Genomic DNA, 27,607 nt, shown 5'->3' on the forward strand with positions numbered 1-27,607 from the left:
CAGCCCAGTTTTATGTATGAAGAACGACCATTTGGCTGAAGTGCTACAGTGCTGTTTCTTACTGATATGAGAATTGTAAATCCAACCATGAGAAACATGGTCACAATTTCACCACCACTTAGGATGGAGAAATTCTTCCCCTATATATCCCATCATGAGCCATTTTCTTTAAGAAAGGAAGAGTGAAGGAAGATCTTTGAAGAAGAAAAATGCCAAAAAAATTAGAAAGTTTTATTCGGTGCACATTCCTGCATAATTTAACATATATTAATTTTCAACTAACATAAACAATAACATTCTGCATTTATAAAGTCCTTTTACTGTTTTAAAGTTGCAAGACACTTTGCAAAGGTGTAAGGAAAAAGTGTGGCAGTGAGGTGTCATGAAGTGTTGCCAACTCTGGTTGGACATTTCCCTAGAGGTTTCATCACGTGACTCCCCATCTTCACCTATCATGTAGCCTGTTTTCTCATCTTCAATGTTTACATAATCAACAAACTAAAGCGTTTAACAAAGATGCATTTTAGAAAAAAGATATCCCCTGTGATTTTTCTGCTGAGTTTCTTTCAGCAATGTCCAGAAGATTGTTATTTACTTCCTGGTGACTGCAGGAAAATCTGAATGTTTGGCATACCCAATAACTGGAAGGATTTAAAGAAAATTCTGAAGGAAGAAAGGGAAGTGAAGAAGCATTAGTGAGGGATTTCCATCATTTGGAGACTTGACAACAAATTATGGGGCAAAAAGTCAGGATGATGGAGAGGAAAAGGGTTAGGAATGTAGAGCCCAAGGAGAGGAAACTGGTTGGATTAGAGAAGCATGCAGAGGGAGGGAGTGGCAGTTGCACAGAGAGGTATTAGGACAACAGTGGGGCCTTCAAATTTATGGGGTGATCCATCCTCTGCCCTCTTCCATCAGGTGCCTTGTTCTGGAAGGTTCGGAACTTGTTCTAATCAATTATTATCTCAACCCAGTATGGATATAAGCTACTCATACCGTTCAGAGAACCAAAGTAAGTAGTGGAACCACAATCATAACTAACCCCTATCCAGGGTTGGACAGTTTATCTTTAAATATTCAGAGTGAAAATGCAAAACTTTAAAACAATTCATTTGTAATCTCTAAGTACATTTTTATGTACTATTATATTACTACGTTCAAGAGGCATTTAGACAGATATTCAAGTAGGCAAGGCATAGAAGGATATGGTACAAATGCAAGCAAATGGGATTAGAGTGGATGGCAAAACAGTCAGCATGGACATAATGGGCTAAAGGGCTCACTTCTGTACTGTATGTCTCTATAACTATTTATTGTCAGAATAAATGTCATTTTATTTTTACTTTAATTCTCAGTTTTTGTAGTTGTTTAGAAATGTTTCATTTGATCTGGCAAGGGATCCTCAACAAGCTTTGATCAGAGGGGAGAACCTCAAATGACTACTTTCACAGGAGCTGCTAAATGCAGAACACAAAACCTCACCTCGTGTTTCCTTGTTAAAGCAGTAATGTATGCAACATGTGTACATATTTCAAATGCCAACAGGATTATGAGATAGAATTTTGTTAGTATTGTCTATAGTACACGGAGTTTGATTAATTACTTTTCTGAACCAGATTGTCAACATTTGTTTCCATGTTCTAGTTAGCTGGTAACAGATTAAATACTACATCTCTTCACTCCTGTGCTATGCATCTTCTCCACCCTAAACCTAGGAGATTTGGAGATCTGCTTTTAAATAGATTTATCAGCGATGGATTTCTGACAGCAGTGGGTGCCAGCTTTTCAGTCTTACCGCCAATCTTAACTTGGAACATTTGAGATTGGAATATTCCATACTGCTAGGCATTGAGCTTTCCATTCTCAAACATCTTTTGGTTATGATCAAAGACTGCAAGGAAGTTTAGTTTGTATGGAAACTAAAGGAGCAAATGACTACTGCAACAGAATAGATGTGGGTAGTCAGATGTTTTGTCATTGTTTTATGGCTATTCTTGGAATTCCTTGTTTGAATGCTACCAGCTGAATCCCACCTCTCCCATAGTACTGAAATGTGGTTAATTGAAGTTACTGATATCCTAGATGTTTGTAATGAAGATAATTTACCCCTTAACTTGCCTGAAGCCTTTGAGACAGTTGTCCATGCCACTCTCCTCCAGTGCTGCTTAACTGTTATCCATTTGGGTGGGATCACACTTGCTTGGCTCCATTCTTAACCATCCAGTTGTGGTCAGAGAATCACTTACATTAACTCCTTTTCCCATACCTGCACTTTTACCTCTGGTGGACCTCAGGAATTGTTCTTTGGCCTTCTCCTGCTACTGATCTACATGGCACTTGTGCAGTAATTTAAATTTGACCATTTTTGGTGGTGGAGGTTAAAATGATGCATGCTATACACATATGTGTCTATGCATAAGTCCCTAACGTGCTTAGTGATCATAAAGAGAGCCGGTAGTTCTGCTGGCTCCTATCTGCACTTTCCCCTGGGCCACAGTATCAATTGATAACATCCCAGAGAAACTGTTGGGATACTTTGCCATGTAAAGCAAAGATAATACTGGACAAAGTGGGGGTAACGGTACATTACCACCCCACCCCTCATTACCCCCTAATATATATACAACATTGTATTAATAAACTTCACATTAGATTTTTTATGCTTCCCACTCAATCAGCCTATGTGATTGAACTTTTCACTGAATCAGTTTTGTGCAAAGTAGTTCATATAAATTTGACCCAAAACTTCTAGTAGAGGCAATTGCACTGAGGCACAATCACTGGCTCCCTGGTTCTGGTCCTTGCTGTTTCTTTCCCCATACTCCCAGCAGTATTTTGATGGGAGCTTAACTCTCAGCAGCTTGGCATGGGTTAAATATGTCATAGGACCTGCCTTAGCACAGAATGCACTCACAAAATGGCTTTGGCAGCTGGTGAAGTCCCACTCCCAAGCTTCCCAGCTATCAGAGTTGTCAGTGTGATCAAGGCCATTGAAATTGGTGAGAGTAATAGAATCTAAAAGAAAAAGCCTCCACTTACCTTTCTCCCAGAGCCAATGTTTCCCATTGATTTTGATGTGACTGCCATATTTATGCCAGGTTTAAACTGGCATGGGCTCAGCTGGCAGCTTTACCAGGCTGAGAGCTGCTGAGCCTACAGAACTCTTGTGCTCTGATGGGGTGGAATATTTATCCTTGTATATTGCAAAACATTGGTGGGAGGGAAAATTAGCAACTGGACCAAATTCACAAATGGTATAGGTGTCCTTTAAACTGTATTGTGAGCATTCCTGATGCAGTGAACAGTACTATTGTTAATCTTAATAGATGAACCACAGGATTTTTAAACATCTAAACATATCTTAAAAAGAGTAAAAATGGTTAATAAGGAGATTATATAACAAGTGAGTTCATTTTGACATCATCCATATTAATGTAATAGGATGTTTAGGCATAACTGATTATTTAAAAAAAATAAATAAATACGGACATGGTGTTCATTTAAGTGTCACATCTCTTGTAGTACTAGTTGTGTGGTTTGGCAGATCTTTACCAATGGGAGCTCAAAGTTAGCTTCTGAGTGGAAGGTTTGAGTACCTACAGGAACTCAAGGTTTTCGAGGTTTCTATATCTGTGCCAACAGAAGGGTAGAAATTGGTGTGTCTGCACCAATGATGACAAGAGGCTTGAGTAATGTGTCTTGATTACACAAAATTGTGGCACTTTACAGCAGTGTCAATATGATATTCAAATGCCTGCATTAATAGAAGCATAGAGTTGACATATCAGATTCAGAAAATATGAAACATGGATTTTCCCTGTCGCTTAGTTTAGTGTGATGAGTGCTTTAAATGTTTATCAATGTTACTGCTATGATATGCTATTGTGAAAAATACTATGTCAGTTTAGTAATTTCAAAAATAGTGTTTATATCATTATTCATATCTATTAGATTGAATTCTCAAAATAGGCATAATCCATATATGGAGTAATTACTACTGAAATTAAATCATGGATTTCATCCTGAAATTTTAAACCATTGTTGCTTATAATTCTAAATAACTTGGCGATTGCTTTGAAGTGGGTAAAATTAATTATTTCACATTTTTAAGAAATCTCATAAACCTTGAAAGGCAGAGAATATTAACATAGGGATATGCAATCTATGTCCATATAAAAAATCTTGGTCTGCAATTTAAATTGTAGGCATTAATGTATTCAGAATAACTGGCTTAGTACCTTCATTAAAATACAATGAATAAAGGAATTTCAGAGAAACATTTTAAGCAATCATGCATTAAAATCTGCATGGCAATTCAAAGTAGTGAGAGAAAAGAAATTCAACACACCAATGAAATGCACATGCATTCCCATTAATGAATGCCACATCCATCACCATGGGTCATATTAACAATATTTCCTTTATTTTCATAAATAATAAAATGATTTGGACTAAAGTCACTCATTTTCAGTACATGTGTAAATGCATTCAGAGTGCTTCGAACAACTAAGTGAAAGACAGTGTCAATAATTTGCATTTATTTAGCACTTTTATCATAGCAAAGCATTCCAACTCTGCATTATTAAGCAGAGTTTGACACTGAGCCACATAAGGAGGTATTAGGGAAGATGATTAAAAACTTAGATGGAAATATGCAACTGCAGTTTTAAATGCAGATGGTAAGGGTACATCCCCAGTTGGAAGAACCATATTTAATGTACACTTGGTGATCAGATGTCATCAGTGGGGCCTGATTAGGGAAGTGTGATTTTTTTTCAAGTTCTTGGTGGTGACCAGAGCCAAAAGAGGTTAGAAAATAATACATTTCCAGTTTAGTTTTAGTTTTCTTGTACAGTCCTACTTTCCTTAGGCAGTTGATCAAGAATGACTTGCTTCCACTCCAGTTCTGTGCATTCTGGGGTGACTAATAAGGCCAATGTGGGAATTATAGACTTTTCCACCGTTGGGGTCGGATGGGTGAGTGGGTAGTTTGTGAGTTGGTGCATTCCTTCTGCCATTTACACTGGGTTTCTGTATGCTCCTGATGTATGAACTGAAGGTTCTCAACACCATTCTAAATGCTCTTTCTCACTGTCAGCGACCGTGGAACAGTGATTCCCAGGAGTCAGTGGGGATGCTACACTTTTTCCAAGGAAGCTTTGAGAGCATCTTTGAATGTTTTCCTCTATCTCTTCCCGTGACTGAGCTTGGAATGAAGAGTTTGCTTCCAGCATAGGAGGAGCCCAAAAGAATATCTTATGCAGTACTCTTTTGGGCTCCCTCTCCCCCTGCTGGGATTGTTTTTTTTTAAAGTTGTACCAACTGTTCAGTCTTCCTTCACTATCTATTTAACATACCAACAACCAGGTACTTAGTTTTATACAAATTTAAAAGTAATTGGTGCAAGTCTCTGGATTTTGAGATGATTGTTTTTCAATTATTTTAACATTATCCAATGGCTGTAAATCAGTATGACCAGCCAATATGAACATAACTGTAATTCTTGATTACACTTATTCAGATTTGATATTTCATGAATCCTTTGGGGTACAATAGGTGGCTGTAAATCAGTATGACCAGCCAATATGAACATAACTGTAATCCTTGATTACACTTATTCAGATTTGATATTTCATGAATCCTTTGGGGTACAATAGGTGGCTGTAAATCAGTATGACCAGCCAATATGAACATAACTGTAATTCTTGATTACACTTATTCAGATTTGATATTTCATGAATCCTTTGGGGTACAATAGGTGAGTATCAGGAAGACCATGCAAATTGCTTGCTAGATACCAAATCACTCTTAATGGAAACTTGCATCAAACCATTCAAAATATTGAATTGATAAGAGCATAAGAAAAGGAGCATGAGTAGACAATATGGTTTCCCTATTCTGCCATTCAGAAAGATCCTGGCTGATCTGATCTTGGCCTCAGCTCCATTTTCCTGCTGTTTCCCATAATTCCTGACATCCCTGGAGACCAAATGTCTGTCCATCCTGGCCTAGGATATATTCACTGATACATCTTATTCAGCCCTCTGGAGTGGAGGATTCCAAAGGTTGAAAAAAATTCTCCTCATCTGTCTTAAATGGGCACAGGGATCTGATTGCCTATGTCCTGGAACTGCGAAAGAAGTGGCAGCAGTGAAAGATGAATTCATTGTTTGTGATCCTTCAAATTTTTGGTCCTATTGGATTTGAAAGGTAATAAACATAGCACCACCATTCAAAAAAGGTGACAGAAAATTACAAACTATAGGCTGATTAACTCAAAGCAATCATTGGAACATTTGGAATTAATTATGTATAATTGATAACAGGACACATGAATAATATCATTAGGGTGAGTCAGCAAGGTTTTATGAAAGGAAAAGCATATTTAATTAGTCTAATAAGAGATTTTTGAAAATAGAACTAGCTGAATGGATAGAGAAGGAAGTAGAGGATTTAGTATATTTGGATTATCAAAAGGTATTTGATAAGTTATTGCAAAAAAGATTGTTACACAAAATAAGAGTTCATAGGGTTAAAGTTAATATGTAAATTTGTATGGATAGATGACTTAGTAAAAGTTTAAGAACAGAGTAGAAATATATTGGTTCTATTCTGGTAAGAGGGCTGGTATTAGTGAAATGTCACAAAGATTACTACTGTGGGATCTCAGCTACCTACAATATACGTTTATGACTTAGATGAAGGAATTGACTGTTATGTAACCAACTCTGGTGATGACACAAAGTTAGAAAGTAAATTATGGGGAGTTCATAAAGGAATATAGATGGGTTAAATGGTTGGTCAAGAAGGTGAAAAATGGAGAAAATGTAGGCATACAGGGAAGAATAGGAAAAACGATTTGTTTTAAAAAATTAAGACACTCTTAAGTATTAGTGGTCATGCGAATATAGATCTCCTTGCACTCAAGTCTCAGGAAATTAATAACTAGGTACAGCAAGCAATTAGAAAGGCAAATAGCATGTGCACGTTAACTGCAAGGGAGTGAAATAAAAGAGTTTGAAATCTTACTGCAATTATTGGTTTAGATGAGACCATGCTGTGTGTAGTTTTGGTCTCCTTCTCCAAGAAAGATATAAATGTGTTAGAGGTAGTGTAATAAAGGTTCACCAGATTGATTCCTGGGATGAGAGGGTTCTTTCATAAGAAGAATTTTAGTAGTGTGGCCCTCAAGTTTAGAAGAATTAGACATAATCCCTTTGAAACAAAAAATTCTGAAAGGCTTGGCAGTGTGGATGCTGAGAGGCTCTTTCCCCTGCTGATGAATTGAAAGTTAGAAGCCTTCACTGTTAATTGAAGCAGACCTGCCTCTGGACTCTGGTGCTGGGAACCTACCTTGTGTAGAATATTTTACGAAATTATGGCTGTTGCTTCATCTCTCCTAGATGAAGGAACCTTTACAACCCCAACATTGCACTTTATGAGCCTTGCTGACCCTCCCCCACCTTCCCCTGTTACTGATCTGCTGGCCTGAGCCCACCTTTGCCTTAGCTATTGATCTGTCAGCCCAACACGCGCTCCAACAACTGATTACTAGTTCAACAACCCCCAGTCACTACCTTTCCGCTCCATTACTAAGTCCTGACTGCCAACAAGACCTCACTGTTTATCAGCCACTGGTCACCCTCAACTGATCCCCCATTTGCCATTTTTTCCACACCTAATGACTTCTCACAGCTCTCCTCCCTCAAACCTTGTGCCGAGTACCAGAAACCTAAAGAAGGCAAAAAAATATAATTTCACTGGGTGGATACTTGGAATAGAAAACTATTGTTATGAGAAGAGACATGAGATATTCATTAGAGCAGAGAAACCTAAGAAGACATTTAATTGGTTTCTAAAATTGTGAAGGTTTTTGATGAGAATGAATCAGGCTGGGTGAGTCATGGCAAGCACTTATTTCAAAATTATCACTAAGAGAGAGAGGAGACAAACAAGCACCAATTTCTTTACACAGAAGTTTATTTGAGTTTGGAACTTCTAACCATGGGAACAGTTAATGCATAACTTGTTAAATTAAAGGAAAAATGGAAAATATATGAAGCAGAGATCAGCATAGTATGGAGAGGGAACTGGTTGCTTAAATTAACTTTGTATTATTCTAACAAAGAGCCAATACACACTGGACTGAATGCTCTTTTCTTGTTCCTTTCTATGGCTGAACTTGTGCTTGTGTTAAACTGCACACAGAAAAAAAGCAGAGTTCACCTTAATATAATTGGAGCAATAAACAGAGAGTGCTGTTTCTCATTAGGTAAGAAATATTCCATGATTAATATGGTAATTTTCAAATGACAATAGTGTCAAAGTAAATTAGCTGCTGCTTACAGACTTGGACCAACCTTATCATTCTGTGCCATCATCTCAATTTTTTGCTTTGGCATGCACGATAAAAGGTGCTGAGTTTGATAAGAAATTGGCAAAATTACCTCTTCATGCTGGAGAGAAATCTAATGCAAAAGATTTCTATTATTGAAAGTAGTGAAAGTAAGTGTCTGTACACAATTCTTTCGGTTTTATTTCTGTCAGAGAAAGCCATCAAAGTACTGGGACAGAACAATACAGTGGAATTTGTTTTAGATTGCTCATGTGAAAAATGGAATGACTGCTGGTAACTTGTACTTCCCACTTCTCACCATTTTCTATCTCTACAATCTCTCGAAGCCCACTAATTATTTTTGAGAACTCTGTCCTCTTCTATTTCTGGCCTGGGAACATTCCTGATTTTAACCACTCACCATTAGGAACTGTGCCTTCAACTGACTAGATTCTAAGCTTTGCAATTCCCTTTCTTAACCTTTCCATCTCTCTTCCTTTGTAATCCTTAAAACCTTGGTCTTTGATCAAACTTTTAGTTACCTATCCTAATATCTCCTTGTGTACTTAGTGTTAAATATTAATTTTGGGTTATTGTTGTTGGTTCTTCAAGTTGAGGCAGCTGTTGCTTCCCAGCCTAAGCTTTCTCTTTCCATAATCCAGGGCATGACTCAAAACAAGATAAGATAAAATAAGATATCTTTATTAGTCACATGTACATCGCTGGCACTGTAATAGTGTTACGCTAACCACTACACTACCATGCCTGCACACAGTCCAAATTGCAGCCACTGGTTTTTCCCAAGGGCACAGTTAAGCATCACACAAATGAAAACCCAGCACTGTACAGCACTAGTGTTTGAATGGTATAGATAGAGACAAATACAACATAAGGAAAATTTTCATGAGAAAAGCCAGTGCAGGGGATCAAAGAAGGAGAAGTAAAGCATTGGAAAAATAACATAAGAAATGCTGAGGCCACAGAGATGGGACAAAGAGAGGCAAGAAGAGAAAAGGCAAAGCTTCACACCACGATCTGGATTGTAGAAATCTCTCTGTGAATGAGGCAAAGAATGTGAACCCAGAGCCAAGACTTCCAGGTCTGATTCTAAGCCAGACTGGGTGCAGTTTCAATTTTTACTGATGCAACAGATACTTCAGATAAATACAATCAATCGGCCAAGATCTCAATGACTCTTAAAGGGATGAAATTGTCTCGCATTCAAACACTAAACGTACAAGCCTGGATTCTGGGAACAGATCAGAGGTTAAATGTGCTGAATGTGGCTGCATCCATCCTGAGCACATCAGAATGCATGTGAACATTCATCTCAGGAAAAGCAGATTATCAATTCCAAAATGATAATAGCCTATTAAGAGTGATCTCACAGGAGCTTTGAACTTTAACTCAATAGATACCAATTCCTCAACCTTCCTAGAGTTTAGCAGTGAAAGCAAGAGCATAAAAGCATTGGAAGTGGCTGAAGAACTGACAGGAAAATCTGTCCCTAATTACTGAAACTTCACCACTGCTTTCTTTAGTGACTCTGCAGAAGGCTTTGTTCACAAACATTTTGGTGGGAGATTGGTAAATATTTTGAACAAACTTGTAAAACTTGGAGATAAGTGTTCCCAAAGGGTTCTTAACTTCTAATGAAGTGTATTGCAGAATGCACAGACTGATACACATGAGACTCAGGGGTCTCAAACTGTGTGCAATGAGTTTATTCAAAGGATCTTCTCAGAATACGTATATGCTTGTAAAAGTATGTGGAAGAATAGTCTTTAGTATATCCATTACTCTATTTATTGATCTTTCAGCTTCCCCATTTGAGATGGTTAATAAGGATAAGTGAAGTGATGCTCTATTCCATTTTATTTCATGAATAGTTCAGACTGAACTGATCTAAACTGTAGACCATTATCTGACACAGCCTCCTCATGAAGACTATATGTCGTAAACATGGATCTAACTTCCTCTATCATGCATTCTGTGGTGGTGTGTGACCCCACAGGCTTTATCTCAATCCACTTCATTTGGCTGTTAACTAACACCACATAGATGTCCTTGCCCTTTTTCACAATAATCTATTTGGACATGCTAGAATGATCTCAAAACCCATTCCATCCTTGAAGTGGTGTTCTTGGTGGTTGTGTTCTGCAGTCCTGGCAGACTGTGAACCTGTCAGCTGGCTCTGCCAGATTTGTGTCATTATACAAAACCATGATTTCTGTGATTTTCATTAATTCTAACATCTGCATGGAGTTCTTCCATAAACCTGCATCATAGTTCTTTGAATGTAACAACTCTATGATCCCATTAAATTCAGCTCTGATTCATGGACAACTTATGGCATCTGTGATGGAATGCCTTGTTAATATGATATTAAATGCCAATGACAGCTGCAAACAGAGAAGAATGTGGACAGAGAGACTGGGTATACTGGAAGTTGAGATGGTATTTGGAATGAGGTACTGGAATAGACATAAGGGAGCAATTTGAAGGAGTTGGAATAAAGCCCAAATCAATCTGTGGATAAATGTGTCGCTGTGCTTTTCCTGCTTTGAGACAGTCATCACTGAATTCAAGAGTGTGGAACCACACTTCTGAGGATCGTTCCTTAGGTTAACTTCAACCATGTCTTCTTGACATCACTGGCGGACTTCTTCATTCCATTGGCAGAGCATATTATACCTTACGGGCCCTGCATGTACTCCATTTGCACATACCAATTGCAGTGCATTTATCAAACATCATGTTTGCCATGTCCTTTAAAATAAGGAGTTGGAATCATCGTATCTGCTCAACCTGATGTTCAGGAAATAATGTGGGTATAATATGTTAATGCAGTGGCTGGGTTAAAACCAACTGTCAAATGTACTGAGAACACCGATGTTTCTGCATACTCCTAAACCTTCCCATAATTCCTACTCCCAAAGGTCAGCACATTAAAATTCAGCCCACGTCTTCAAATCAGTGAAAATACCAGGAGAATATTTTGCTTCTTGGCTGCTTGTTAATGCTTGGTGCTGTTTCCCAGGGTCTGATTCTTATCTGGAAAACTAAATTAAGCTAAGCTTAATTTCTGGTGCTGAAAATGTTGAAGAAAAACAAAAGTACCTTAAGATGAAGGCCAGTTTGAAATTTAGTTACTGACTGGTGATCTGACAAAGACATTGATTGATTGTTACTGAATTGCATTCTCAAGATTGAACCACTTTTATCTCCATTTTAATCGACTAGGTATATAGAGTGAAAAAACAATTGTACCATCATGCAATGTGTTTAAGTGAATTACAAAGATGTTGGAAGGTTGAATTAAGGATCCTGCTATTGAAAAGTAACTGATGAAACAGTGCTGAAGTCTGGATATGAGAATTTTTCTCATAATTATATTAGGCAAGATTTTGCCTTTGGATAGGCCTTGGAGACCAGATATAGGAATATATGTCTATACTCACTAGTGAAGCAGTGAAAGTAATTAGGTTGTCTCAGTAAATTTATGTTCAGAAACCACATCACTGATTAATCTGTTTTTCATGCAAATTTCCCATAAAATTGGTGTTTCATTTCATAAAAGTTATGCCTGCCCTCTTATTATCTATTGATAAAATTGCCCCTTAATAATCTGAAGGTTGAGCTGTTGTGATAAAAATATAATGCAACCTCTTAAAAGGTATTTCCAAATTAAACAGAATATACTGTTTAGGTGTAAAGTTCGCATGGAAAAAGAGGGAAGAAGTACCCTGGATCTCATTAAGAATGCATGTAATACATAAAACATTGTACAGCAAAGGAACAGGCCCCTCAGCCCATGATCTCTATGCCAACCACGATGCCAAATTAAACTAAACCTATTTGCTGGCACATGATCCGTATCCCTCCATTCCCTGCACGTTCATGAGCCTAAATGCCTTTTAAATGCCACTGTTGTGTCTGCTTCCACCACCACTCCTGGCAGGACATTCCAGGTACCTACCACACTCTGTGTAAAAAAAAACTTACTCCTCACATCTCCTTTAAACTTTCCCCCCTCACCTTAAAGCTGTGTCCTCTAGTATTTGATATTTCTACTCTAGGAAAAAAGACTGACCATCTATTCTATCTGTGCCTCTCATAATTTTATAAACCTCTATCAGGTCTCCCCTTAGCCTCCAACTCTCCGGAGAAAACAATCCAATTTGTCCAACCTCTCCTTGTAGCTAATACTCTCTAATCCAGGCAGTATCCTGATGATTCTCTTCTGCACCCTCGCCAAAGCCGTCACATCCTTCCTGTATTGGGGCAACCAGAACTGCACACAATACACCAAATATGGGCAAAGCAAAGTTTTATACAGCTGCAACATGACTTGACAACTCTTATACTCAGTGCCCCAACCGATGAAGGCAAGCATGCCATATACCTTCTTTATCACCCTATCTACTTATGTTGCCACTTTCAGGGAGCAATGATCTTGGACCCCAAGTTCCCTCTATACATCAATGCTCCTAAGGGTCCTGCCATTTGCTGTGTACTTTTTCCTTACATTTGACCTCCTAAAGTGCAACACCACACTTGCCCAGATTAAACTCCATCTGCCATTTCTCTGCCCATGTCTGCAATAGATCTACTTACTGCGGTATCCTTTTAGAACCCTTGACACCATTTTGAGGTCAAGTACATATGATTTTAAATTTGCTGCCTACACTCTTGTTTTGCAGATTATTGGCAGCACTGCAAGTGGTAAACAAAATGAGAAGTTATTCGAGAAATGTTACACTTGTAAACGTGAACTAACACTCCTTTAACTTTTCTTTATATATCACAAGTTAATTTAACTTACAATGTTACATTATCTTGGAGGAGACTATTTTCAAAAGTTCCCAACTTATTATATCTAGTCATAGAATCATACCACACACAAACAGGCCTTTTGGCCCACCAAGTCCCTGCTGGTCATTAAGCACCTATTTACCCATCTTTATTCTCCCCACATTCTTGTCGGTTCCCCCCAGATTCTACCACTCACCTGCACACAATAGTGGCTAATTAACCTATCATCCCGCACAACTTTGGGATGTGGAAGGAAACCCACACAGTCACAGGGAGAATGTAGAAGCACCATGCAGGCATCACCAGAGGTCTGTCCTGATGGAGGGTTTTGACCCGAAACGTTAGCAATTCCTTCCCCCACCCCCAACAAACACTGCTCGACTCAATGAGCTCCTCCAGCAGGTTGTTTTTTGCTCCAGATTCCAGTATCTGCTGTCTCTTGTGTCACCAGAGGTCAGGATTGAATCTGGGTCACTGGAGCTATGAGGTAGAAGCTCTACCAGCTGGGCCACTAAGATGCCCCTGGAAAGCTTCAATTTAAAAAAAAGCCTTACAAAACAAAACGATGTATGAGCCTCCCCAAGTTGTCAAAGATCACTGACCAGGTTAGGTCCTGAAATTATGAACATATTTCTAATTTGCCAATCACCAAGACCATTATAGATCAAGTTGCAGAGAAGATATTGAAACATCAGAGAGGTCACAACACAGATTTGATAGGGTACTCTACAAATACCAAAGAAGACTTGAACATTTCGGTCTATCATCATTAGGATCACAAGCATATTATGTTTGAAGTTATCTGACCTTGAGTCAAGTTAATAAGAATAATGTTACAGTAGTTGTGGGTCCTGGAATACGAATCCAAGGATAAACAGTTAGAACATGAACATAGAACACTCCAGCACAGTACAGGCCCTTCAGTGCACAATGTCGTGCCGACATTTTATCCTGCTCTAAGATCTATCTAACTTTTCCCTCCCACATAGCCCTCCATTTCTCTATCATTCATGTGTCTATCTAAGAGTCTCTTAAATGCCCCTAATGTTTCTGCCCCCACAACCTCTGCCGGCAGTGTGTTCCATGCACCCACCACTCTCTTTGTAAAAAAACTTACCCCTGACATCCCCCTTATACCTTCCTCCAATCACCTTAAAGTTAGATATAGGAGCAGAAAAGGGGAGAAGTGGAAACTTCTATATTCATAATTGGTATGGCTATGGAATTCACTTCCAATGTTAATAAGCTTTCAACATTTAAGATTAGATTGGATAAATTGAGAGAGAAAAAGGGAACAAAGTATGGAAGCAGATTAGGTATGTTTAATTAACATCTCTCACCTGTGTAGAGAATAAATACCCTGTTTTTATGTTGTTTTACCTCTGCACTTTTGAGTATGGTGCAAGCACTAACTGCTACAGCTCAGATATTTTCCATCAAGCCAACATGACTTATATTCATGTTTAGGTTAGACTGATGAGAAAAATACATTTAGAATTCACCAGTACAGAAGGAGACTGTTCAGCCTGTTGTGACTGCATCAACTTTCTTAAAGACCTTTTATTCATATCACTCAATTGCACTTTGACAGCAGTACTAAAAATTAGTTTTACACACATCCTGCCAGAAACAATTAGAAATCTGCTCCCTAAATACAATGACATTTTAAAAAGAAATCATCACAATGTGATTCAATTAACCAAGATTGGGGAAAAAATATCATTAAAAAAAAATTGCAATCTTATTTTGCTGCAGGGTCAAACTGTCAGCTTACTTATGACCATAATAATGGGATATGGATATTGGCATTATGTTTTTGCAGTAGGGCATTTTGTTTTTCTATGCATGTGCATGTTCATGGCAGGGTGTCAAAGCCGCTTTTGCTTGTATTGAAGGGGAAAACTGAAAGTGTGCTTTGTATGGTTTGGAATTCGAATATTATTAAAATGTCTCTGTTATTTTGTATCACATGTCATATTCTCCTTCCTCTTTTCCTGAAGGCATTACTAAATCTGTTGTAAATTCGAAGGTGTTTGTAATTAATGCATTGCTTATATGGCCATTTTTCAAGCACGAAATTACAGTGTCATTGTCAATGGGTTATTTAACCATAATGATGTCACAACTAAGATCCATTTTGTCCACACACATACACCTTCTGGTGTAGGATCGTTGGATGACAAATGATTATCTTGCTGCTGCTTAACCCAAGAAAGCTGGGGCCAATTATATTGGGATTTCCAATCAACTATGTCAATCCTGGTTTCTATCACACTGAATGTTATATTTACCAAAAAACATTTGCTCCAAAATCTACAGGCACTGATCCCATGGGTGTCAACCCTGTCAGGAATGACAAAACCAGAGTAGCATACATTGAAGATTATAGCACCTGTCTGCTATAGGAGGCTTCCCCTATACCTTGCCCACCTCAGACACACCATGCAGATTCCCCTACAATTATAAGAGGCTTGGTCTATCAGTTTGCTTATTCTAAGCTAACTTTCATGGTTCCAGGTTATTTTCTTGGACTGGAACATCCCTCTCCAATCTCCAGTTCTGTCCCTGTAACCACTTCTGTAGTCTTGCAGGCAATGAACATAATCTCACTTAGTTTACCAAGTTCCAGTTTTACACTGGACCCGAGCTAAAATTCAAAGCACACACTTTTAACCTAGTCTCTGCTGCATTAGATTAACTCCCACTAGCTCCATCTCATTCCTTACATGAGATATGGGAAGGGCTCCACATCCACAAGATAAATCGAAAGCTCTTAGAATTCATAGGGAGCAGCAGAGTTCAGTTACATGCCAGTTTCTGGGATTTTACATCAAACTGTCATTAGATTTGCAGTGTGATCCTGGTGAAACTCACAGGTGAATTTCAGGGTTGGCTTTTTTAAGTCGTAGAGGGATTGACTTAATTTCTCAATTGTCTGGCACTTGTGAATATTTGTTCCTTTGTTATTTAAAACTTTATTTATACAGCACGGTAACAGGCCCTTCCAGCCCAGCGAGTCTGCGCCACCCATTTTAAACCCATGTTAACCTACTAACCCATATGTCTTTAGAATGCGGGAGGAAACCCACGTACCAGGAGGAAACCCACACAGTCATGGGGAGAACGTACAAACTCCTTACAGATAGCAACGGGAATTGAACACCGATCGCTGCGCTGTAATAGCATCGTGCTTACCACTACGCTACCATACCGTGGACCAAGCACAGGAATCATTGATTTGGCACTTCTGATAGCTGACAAAAACATTTCAATTTCACCCTACCTATTCCTTTGATAATTGTAATTCCACGAATGGTTCATATCTCTACCTGCTCATTTATTCTTACTGGATGAACCCAAGCTACTTCTCCCTGGTGTTAAATCAAATCCTGCAATTTTCTTGCTGCCCTTTATACCTTTCAGCATTACCTTTGATCTCTGATTGCACCAGCAAAAGCAGTGACATTGTAAATATTGATGCTTATTTTCAATTTTACATGAGCTCTATTTCTTTGGTGCACTTTATCCAAAACAAGTCTTTGCATTAGAAATGATACAGTTTACAACCAAATAGAAAAAAAACTTCTAGTTTTTATTATATTAAATTATCACATAAAATTTAACTTAATGGAATTGGACCTGATCTGCGTAATGTAGAATAAAATTACTGAACTTATAAGTAGCTGTGTTTAAGCTTGGTGTGCATGAATAATTGTTTTATCGATTAGAATTACACCTTATCTTTCGCCAGGGGATATTCACTTCTTCGGTAGTTACAAAATTACATTTTTATTTCGTCTGTTTTGTTGATGGTAAAGCCATCTCCTTTCCTTTTCCAGCCACCCTGGGTACATTAGATTTCAGTTTGCTGTACGACCAAGAAAACAATGCTCTCCATTGCTCAATAAATAAAGCCAAGGTACGTAACCTGAGAACATTGCATATAATGAAGAATCTGTTTATAGGTGTCACTGTCTTTTGATTTAGTTTTGCATTTTCTAATGCATGCAAATTGTACATTTATTTTCATAATATATGCCAGATAGCTAAAGTAACAGCTGTCAGATTTATTAGTAGACATGATAATATGGATTGAAAGAGAGAGAGAGATTTAACAATTTGACAAAGAGAATTGAATTCACACATCCTGTACTGCTTAATCTAAAAATTTTTGTCATTCTTAATCTCAGAATTATTTCTAATGCTGATTACTTTCAACTACTTTTCTTGACCACCTTCTCCTTGATCGTCAACTCAATGGTCAAGTTCAGCTTCCTTCCAATAACTAATCCATCAGCAAAACCAATATCACTTCCAAAGCTTCTACTGAAACCTGAAACATTGCAGTATCACCTCAAGGTTGGACTTCTTGAACGCTCTCCTTGGTCTTCCCTGATTCCCATCTCCGTAAACTCCAAATTATTCAGAATGTTGTGCCTCATATTGTCATCAGCAGCAAGGGACCAAATTGACATCACCCCATCCTTCCGAAATTCATTGTGCCCTGCAGAACCAATTTCAAGATTCTTGGAGCCCCATTTTAATTTTGCCAATGTCCTCACATCTGCCATTATTCTGACACACCCCCATAAATTCAACACTATCATCCTACCATAAAGTGGCCTCACACCTGCCACATTCTGCAAATATAATGTTTTCATTACATTACTTTTTGATCCAATTTTAAAATAGTTTCCTGAGTTTGACAACTAATCTCGATTACTTTACACTCACTGACTTCCTACCAATCAGAAGGTAAAGGTGTCCTTATCATCAGACTCCTGTTTCCCCAAACCAAAGAGTTGGTTGGTTCAGCCACTGACTTGATCAACTTATTTCCTGCTATGTGAAGATTGCAGGAGAACTATTACCCTCAGCTGAACTATTTTGATTGAATCCATTCCAATATGTTGCAAGAAAATATTTAATTGAGTAGCTCAATGAAATTTATCGTGCCAAATTAAAGTGAGATGTGGGAAATATTTTACTAGATCATTCCTATGTATATAGTGCACACAAAATTTGTGCACTGTAGACACACCCCCATAAATTCAACACCATCATCCTACCATAAAGTGGATAAAATTTGTCTTTCATTCTTTTGTCTATGCTGTATTTCATCCTAACTTTTTGCTCTCCTTGGTATCGACTAGTTCTTCCCCCACCCCACCATTGTCTAATGCTCTATGAGCCATTTCTCTATGTAGATGTAATTCACAAACTAATAAAGCAATGAAAGGACAATACTTTTTCAAATATATAAACAATGCCTTTAGTTAGTTTCTATGAAATGCATTTACCTTTTATCGTAGTAGTCAACAGAAAAGCAATCCCAATTCTACAACAGTCTGTGTCCAAAGAGACCATGAAATTAGATTCAGTCAATATGTGAAAGAAACTTGAAAGGAATGAATGAATTGAGATATAGTACTAATGACTTTAAGTTCTTAAGATATTGTACTAAAATATGGAAATGGAAAATGCACTCTTAATCATAGCAATCCAAAGTAAAAGGCTGTTTTGAAGTAGAATGGAAAATGCTTGGGGTCATGAATTTTCAGTGTCACAAATAAATCTTTGCTTGTCTGTCTTGATGTTGCTCAGCAACAACTTCTCCTTCAGTAAAATTGTTATGTTTTTTTAAATCAAACAATCTAACAAGAATCTGTTTGATCAATATTTTAGAAGAATGGGAAACTCAGACATAAGTGAATTTTGCCATGACCTTTCTCCATTAAATCTAGCCAAGGGTCATGAATTAGAAGTACTGTAATTCCACATTCTAGGTCTGCAGATCAGGAAGGATATTGAATTGTAGCCTTCCAGCATTTGGTGCTGTCTAGTCCAGGTTATTTCCATGAATGTTCCAGCCATTCAGCCTGAATTAGCACTTCAAAATAGAAATTTGGTCTATGGGAGGATGTTGCAATGGAATCAAAAATGACTGGGTATTGTGTGGGGAGTTGTACCCTTATTGGAGATGGAGTGCATTGTGTAAGAATCTGAGAACGAAAATAATCTTCTCTCCAGTTAAAAAAAATCTGTTTTGCTTTTACAAGCAGATGGGTAATAATGCTTGCAGCTGTTATACTTTCATTTACTTAACTGTGGTGTCACAGGAATATTAATTTCACTCAGCAAAATGAATGTCAAAAGTTGTTCAAAAGGATGTTATATTGGATTTTTGACTAGTTGACAACTGACACGACTGCAAAACTGACTTTCTCATCCAAACTGCATTCTCTTTCTGTTTCTGATCAGAATGTTTTGCATTCTGGTTGCTGTTATAATTTTGCTTAGAACAATTGGTGGTGAGTAATGAAAAGGGAGGCAACACCAGATCAGATCCAGATCAAAGCTACAGGCCCAGAGTAAAACTGGTGCTGGGGAAAACACCTGAAACCTGTTGCTGGCCCAGTCTGGAGAGTGGATAGTGAATTAAACCAAAACCCAAGAATGGAGGGTAGCTGATTCAGACTCTGTTGCCAGAGGGCTTTGGACTAGGTCTTCACTAAAACCTCTCCTCCCTCTCTACATCACTCCTTTTCTCTCTCCTTTTCTCTCTCTCATCTATCCTTCCTGGTCTCCCACTACCTACAAATTCCATAGCAGCCAGAGTCAGAGCTGAGCACCCATTTACTGAAGTCCTAGATGTCAGCAGACAGGCAAGCTTGATACTTTGGAATTGGTGGGATTCACTACATTTGCAACAAAGACCCTTCATTTTAGTCCATGTTCCAAAATGATGTGGTCATTCATGTACTGCCTAATTGTGACAAATTGAATTAAGTGAGATCAAAAGCTGCTTGTTTTCCTTTCCACTGCTCACTTCCTCAGTTAAAGTCAAAGTTGAGTTTATTGTAATATGCACAAGTACATGTTACTGATCCTCTGTTTGCACAATCTCCCACCCACCCCTTTCCCCTGCCCCAGTCCTGTAAATTAAAGTAATTAGGAGTCTGAATTATAGGGAATACTTTGTACCAATTTGGTGACTCATAAAAGCTATTAAAATCAGAAGTTCATCACATTAAGAATATTACACCAACTCAAACCTCTTAATATCCAGCTGTAGAAAGCTGCAACTTTCCAGAAAATGGCACTAGTTTCTCATATGCCAATCAACAATTGACCAAGCAAAACAGAACAAAAATTGCACTGTTCTAAGTTCTTATCAGTGTCAGTGGCAGCTTCCAGCATGGTTTTTATTGTACCTGCACTGTGATCGCTTCTTTTGAAGGGTTTGAAGAATAAAAACTAAATACGAACATTCTTTTTGAATTCTATGGCCTAGAAATTCTTTCACTCTACTCCAAAGAAAATGATGCCGTGTAGGTGAAAATTTGGCGTAGAGCAACAGTGTCCCCATCTCTAGGTATCTTAGAGCCCAGTGAGAAGTTTGATTCCTGACCTTTCAATGGGATTATACCATCCTTTCTCAGGTATAAAGTTCCCCCAAAATAACATCAACCATTATTCAACATGCAACATTCATGTCCAGCATGAGTTTTAACCTCATTGGTCTGAAACATGACAGTTCTTACTTGTAGAACAACCAAGTTTTAATCACTTCATTTCCTTTGCAAGGCCAGACGTTCTTTGTCATCCTGTGACCTCAAATATAGCCTCATGAGTGCCTTGGCTGCTTTGCTTATCGAGGTCATGTTCACTGTCACTCTCAGCTTCCTAGCCTCAAGATTATTCTGGGCTGCTGCGGCTGGTCTCTGCCACATCTCACAATTTGCTGCTAACTGAGGCATTAGGCAGGTCACCCAGACTCCATGCTCAAGGAGAAAAGACATAATTAACTTTTCCTTAAGCCCACAGGAATAGGCAGAGTGGGCACAGAGATTTGCCTACAATGCAAGCTTCACCAATGAGCCAGCATTCAGAGACAGCACTCAACTAGTATTACTTCTTACAGAAATCTATTGAGCAATCTGCTACCGGGAGCGATGGGTTGTAGCCCAGGAGGTCCTTGATGGTCTCCTTGCACAAAGGACATGGTTCTTGTAGGCACTGTTCTTGATGAAGGGTCTCAACCCGAAACATCAACTGTTTATTTCCTTCCATAGATGCTGCCTGACCTGCTGAGTTCCTCCAGCATTTGTGACTGTTCTTCACCAGCCTGTCAAGGTCTCTCTGGCACCCTGGAAGCACACACCAATTCACCTCCCATCATTGCAGCATGCTTTGATTGAGTCACAGCTCCACCCAGGAGCTGGGCAAAGTGCTGTTTCTATTGTGGTATGCCCATTTAACTACTTTCTACAGAGATTCCACCCACGAGGCTAAATGCTGACAGCTGCAAGGAATTAAAATAAATCAATATAGTAGCACCACACTGAAACAGTATCGTGTTACACAGGGAAACTTGACAGTACTTTCTTGTGAATCTTGCAAATGAAGATTGAGATCTTAATAGGACGTTCACAAACATTAGGGTGAACCACAAAGCTATTTTAACTCAATTATAGGTAGTAGAGTAATTTTTAGGTTTCGATGTAAAATAGTTTGAGAATTGAGTCACTGAAGTTTTAAAACATGCTCCCACTCCCCAGAGCAGGGGATTTAGAGAGTTTATTTGAAATCTCTGCAAAGTGGACGCTTTGACATAGAATCGTGGAATAATACAACAGAGAATGTGGCCATTCAGTCTGTCCGGGCTCTTTGGCAGAGTTAGCTAGCTAATCATATTCCACTGCTCTTTCCAGATCATGATGTAAATATTTACCTTCAAGCATTCATCCAATTTGCTTTCAAAAGTTACCATTGAATTTACTTAAGAACATAAAAACACAAGAAATAGAAGCAGGAAGTGGTCACTCGGCCCCTCAAACCTGTTCTACCGTTCAACAAGATCATGGTTGATAGACATCTTTTTCCTATTCTATCCCAATGTCCGTTGATTCCTTAAATATCCAGAAATTTTTTGATCTGTTTTGACCACAATCAATGATTTGACCACAATCAATGATCCACAGCCTTCCATAGTAGAGAATTTCAAAGATTCTTTAACATTTTAGTGAAGAAATTTCCTTTCATTCTGGTCCTAAATGGGCAATCCCTATTTTGAGAATGTGACTGCTAGTTTAAGACTTATCAGTCCAGGGAAGCATCTTCTTCACATTTACCCTGCTTCGCTCATTAAGATTTTTGAATGTTCAATGAGCTAACCTCAGTCCTTCAAAATTCTAGAGAATGGAGACCTAGCCTACTCAATGCCTCCTCATATAACAGACAGGCCATCCCAGGAACCACTCTGGTGAATCTTCACTCCACTCCTTCTGTTGTACATATCTACTTGAGATAAGGAGACAAAATCATACACAATACTCCAGGTGTGGCCTAACCGAGGCCCTTATATAAATGCAGTAAAACATCTTTACTCTTCTCCTCAAAAACTCTCATAATAAAGACCCACATATAATTAACCTTCCTAAATGCTTGTTGCAGCTGCATGTTAGCTTTCAGTGACATGTGCACAAAGACACTCAGATCCCTTTCAACATCAGCATCTCCCAATTTCCCACCATTTAGAAATTACTCACCATTTGTGTTTTTCTCTATTGAAGGGGAAAGCCTCATTTATTTGCATTGCTCCGTGTCTGCTATCCTTTCAAGCAGGCATTTCATAACTTGCAACGTGATATTTGTCCTTCATTTTGCCCCTGGTTCTTTTGCGAATCATCTTAACTTTGAGTCTTCCGGTTTCAAATCCTTCTGCTACTAGAAGTGGTTTCTCCTTATTTACTCTGTTAAAACCTTTCATGATTTTGAGCACTTAATATCAAATCTCTTTTGATGTTCAAAGGGACATGGCTGTCTTTCTCTGCCCTAAGGAGTAAAACCCCAGCTTCCCCTGAGTAAATCTTTTACATACTGTCTTATGTAAATCTCTTATGAAGATCTCTATGTTCTCCCTAAAGTGTGGTGCTCAGAAATGAACATACTACAGCAATTATGGACACTCCAAAAAATCCAATCCATCTCTTCCTAATATGATCCAATAAAGACTTATTATTCTTGACATTAGTTCAGATAGATTAGCCTTTGCTTGCACAAGAAATCAAACTGTAATTAATTCCAGAATATGTTCAACAATATAATGGCACTTTCTTAATTGTTCAGTAATTCAATGTATCATTCTGTAGCATACAAACCAGGAAGGTTTTCAGGCTCAGTCAATGGTGCCTGCTAAATTGGCTGATCTTAACTGCTTGTTGGTATTCATGCTTAGCCTTGGTTGTTAGGTGTTCCATAGTCAAATCCCTTGTTGCCTCTCACAGGTTAGGCAGGAAGTAAGAGCATCTGTTGCTATTTTCGGGAGATGGGAGAAACTGGGTAGGGGCAAATAAAAGGCAGGGACAAAGATTGGTGAAAATATCCATGGGTTCAATTTAATTTCAGAACGATTAGTGTAGATTTTCAGAGTACTGGTTAACTGCCTAAACTATATTGTCAGTAAGAGTACAATAGCTGAGGGTGCTGACAGGTTTATTATTTGGTACAACATTGCGTCTGCTGGCTTTTTCCCAACAAATGAAGAAATTGTGCTTGGAAGTTCATTTCCCACAAGTAACTCTATATGTGCTATTTAATAACAGAAGCACAATGTATTCTCTCTCCAAACTTTATACCATTGAAGTCTACTTAGTGCAATTAGCACAGCCAATAGGAGATGACTTTCCAAGCTTGTGCAAATAAAGCCCAATAGAACTAAGCCATATATACAATTCTCAGTGAGTTTTCTGTTTTGACTTGTTGAAGGAAAGCTGTTTTAATAGCTGCATTAATGCATTATAATTATGTTCTCATTCATTTACATAGGGAGCTGAAGCATTGAATTAGATTTAATAATTGTTTTTTTCATAAATTATTATTCAAAGGCAATACTAGAAGAATTAATGATAAAACAATGATACTTCTCAATCAATCCTAGCAATTGTTTGTGTTTTGGTTTGCTTGTCAGAGGGCATGATAGAATTATTCTGTTTGAATTTCTGTGGAAAACTGTCCTTAAAATAATGGAGCTGACTTTCATCTACAAGCGAAAGCCAGTTTCAGCTCCTTAAAAACTGCTGTGACTCCTGCCCAAAAGAACAAGAGATGGCATTGGATACTTTGGCATGCATCATATTTCTCTGTTGTTTTCAATTGGCAAAATTTTGCAAAGTGCAGGCTTACCGATTCCAAAGGTGCTAATTTTCATCTCAACTGCCAGGTGGGAATAGGCCAATTAAAATCAAAAAGCAACTCTTGCCTGCTAATTGCCATTGATCTTGGCTCTACAGTATTTGTCAAGAAAAATGTGCAGTACAGGGATTCTTCTGGAGATAGATGGAGGCTCATTAGCTGTGTAGATTGTAGTCTCGAGCTTCATTGGCCCATCATGAACCTTAGCTACAGGAGTGGTTAGTTACATTGGTGCAATTTTGATGTACCAAGGTACTAGGCACTCAGTGAACTAACTGATCCTTGAAAGGATTGCATTTGGTCTCAGAAGGAAAAAGAGTACATGGGATTCTGAATACTTTTTGTAGAATCAGGATGACAATAAATGATGCTCAAGATCTCACAGAAATACACCCTTGTGCCAGACTCCCAAGAGTCTCCCTCAGGGCTTTCTGGAGCCAACCCTTACATGAACTGAACAAGCCTGGCTCTGCCATGGAACTGTGGGCTCCAACTATGTGATCACCTTGCTGATGGAATTGAAACAGGATCCATCTGTGACAATTTTTCAGGCTCTCATCATGGCAAACTTGTTCTGCTCGTAGTAATATAGAGACACAAGAGTACAGATGCTGGAACCTGGAGTATAAAACAAGTTGCAGGAGGAACTTAGCGGGTCAAGCAGTATCTGTGGAAGGAGATGGACAGTCATGTTTTGGGTCGAGACCTGCTGAATTCCTCCAGCAGCTTGTTTTTTGTTCTGCTCAAAGGAAACAGTCACGCAGAATTGTCTCAAAATGGACTAAACACGAGAAAGAAATGTTGTGTGTAAGACAAATTTGAAAGGGACACATGCCAGAGAGGAGGATAGCATTTTACAAGCCTTGACGAACCAAACATTTCAACTCCATCCTTTTCAGCCCTTTGTCACTTCCACCTATCACCTCCCGGCTTCTTATATCATTCCCAGTCACCCCCTCCCCCACCTGCCAACCATTCCCCTCGCTCCTGGATTCACCTATCACGCGCCAGCTCTCGCTCCACCCCCTCCCCCCACTATTTTATACTGGCCATCTCCCTTTCTTTCAAGTCCTGAAGAAGGGTCTCGGCCCGAAAGGTCGACTGTCCATTTCCCTCCAATAGATGCTGCCTTACTCGCTGAGTTCCTCCAGCATTTTGTGTGTTGCTCCAGATTTCCAGCATCTGCAGCCTTGTCTCCATTTCAATTCATTAATAGTCTGTGCCACAGATGAAGGGGCAGAGAATTGAGAGCTGAAGCCTTGATAGAAGCAGGAGTTTACAAACAAAAAGCTGACAGATCTGCTTTAAAACACTTTGTTATTGGCTGCCAAAGGCAAGGTCCTATATAATCGGGTTCTTATGAAGAGGATTTTCTGATGTGCTTCTCCACAACACCATCAACTAACAATCTGCAGATTTATACTCTACTGTTTCTGTAAATTCCTGCTGAGGCTGCGTGATGGCTGTAAATAATGTGCAGCAAAATTATTTACATACCTTTCCAAAGAGACAATCCCTGAGAAAGAACAGGAGGGGGTGAGGAGTTGGGATGGTGGTGGTGGGAGTTCAACCATTCAGATAATATATGCACTTTGATCATCTTGTTAACCTTTCTTTCATCCCATACCACCTAAAGTGTGACATCTATTAAAGGGCCAATCAGGCCACAGGTATTCAAGCTTTCACATACTTTAATGATTCCATCTGGTCTGCTGGTTCCCATTTGCATTATGTCTACTAAAATAAGCCATTTACATGATATCACAATGCAGCTCAGGGCAGGCTGGCATTCCCTCTGCAGGCCAACCTCTTTCGAATAAATCCATTCAGAAGGAAACCACTTGCCTTTGATCAAAACTTTAATCAAAGACAACAGGAACAAAGACTGAGCAATATCAGAGCTGAAAACAAATGCACTGAAAGGGACCTAGAAACAGCTCTATATTGTGTGCATGTGAAATGACCTCTCGCCTATCCCAAGAAAGGAGGAGGTTAGCTGATTATAACTGTGCCTGATACTGTTCCTCAAATACTGCAAAGCTTTCAATAGTTTAACTATAATTTTGACAGAAAATCTCCACAATTCCTGGGAATTTTGCTGGCCTCCTAACAGGATTACTACCACCAATATTCTTTAATTTGGCAGTCATGAAGGTTTGAGAATGCAGGGAGTATAAATATTCCCATTCTGTTCCCTCATGAAATTGTTGTCACATACACTAATAGTTAACACACTAACTCTATCCTGTTGTCCTCTCCTGGTTATCAAAGTTCAAAATTCTTCAGAAATTCTATAGATCACAACAGAAGAGCACAGTATTTTTTAAATGATGAGAGATTGGGTAGCATTGATATTCAAAGAAACCTGCACAAGTTTGTACACAAGTCACTGAAGGCCCACATGTAGATGCAGCAAGTTATTTGGAGGGCAAATAGTATACAAGACCATAAGACATAGGAGCAGAACTTGGCCATTCAGCCCATCGAGTCTGCTCTGCCATTTGATCATGGCTGATTTATTTTTCCCTCTCAACCCCATTCTCCTGCCTTCTCCCCATAACCTTTGATGTCCTTACTAATCAAGAAACTATCAACCTCCACTTTAAATATACCCAATGACTTGGCCTCCACAGCTGTCTGTGGCAATGTATTCCACAGATTCACCATCCTCTGGCTAAAGAAATTCCTCCTCATCTCTGTTCTAAAGGGACATCCTTCTATTCTGAGGCTGTGCCTTCTGGTCCTAGTCTCACCCACTATTAGAAACATCTTCTCCACATCCACTCTACCCAGGCTTTTCAATATTTGGTAGGTTTCAATGAAATCCCCCCTCATCCTTTAAACTCCAGTGAATACAGCCCCAGAGCCATCAAATGCTCCTCATATGTCTTCCGAATTACTCCCAGAAACTCCTGCCATTGCTGCTCAACTGTCATCTCTTATACCTCTGTAGTTACCTTTATTCAACTGTAATACCGATACATCCGATTTTAGCTTCTCCCACTCAAACTGCAGGGTGAATTCTACCATATTATGATCACTGCCTCCTCAGGGTTCCTTTACCTTAAGCTCCCTAATCAAATCTGTTTCTTTGCACAACACCAAATCCAGAATTGCCTTTTTCCCTAGTGGGCTCGACTGCGAACTGCTCCAAAAGCCATCTTGTAGGCATTCTACAAATTCCTTCTCTTGGGATCCAGTACCAACCTGATTTTCCCCAATCTACCTGCATATTGAAATCCCCCATGACCACCGTAACAT

At 38.8% G+C, this 27,607-nt stretch overlaps 1 protein-coding gene across 1 annotated transcript in view; it reads left to right on the forward strand.

Moving 5' to 3' along the window:
* Positions 1 to 27,607, forward strand: part of LOC127581201 (double C2-like domain-containing protein beta) — a 191,341-nt gene that overhangs the window by 14,289 nt on the left and 149,445 nt on the right. Inside the window, exon 2 of the mRNA XM_052035315.1 lies at positions 16,990 to 17,069. Coding sequence (XP_051891275.1) covers positions 16,990 to 17,069 — 80 coding nt within the window. The remainder of the gene's footprint in view (positions 1 to 16,989; positions 17,070 to 27,607) is intronic.

This window comes from Pristis pectinata, chromosome 21 (genome assembly GCF_009764475.1).
Source record: "Pristis pectinata isolate sPriPec2 chromosome 21, sPriPec2.1.pri, whole genome shotgun sequence".
NCBI lineage: Eukaryota > Metazoa > Chordata > Chondrichthyes > Rhinopristiformes > Pristidae > Pristis > Pristis pectinata.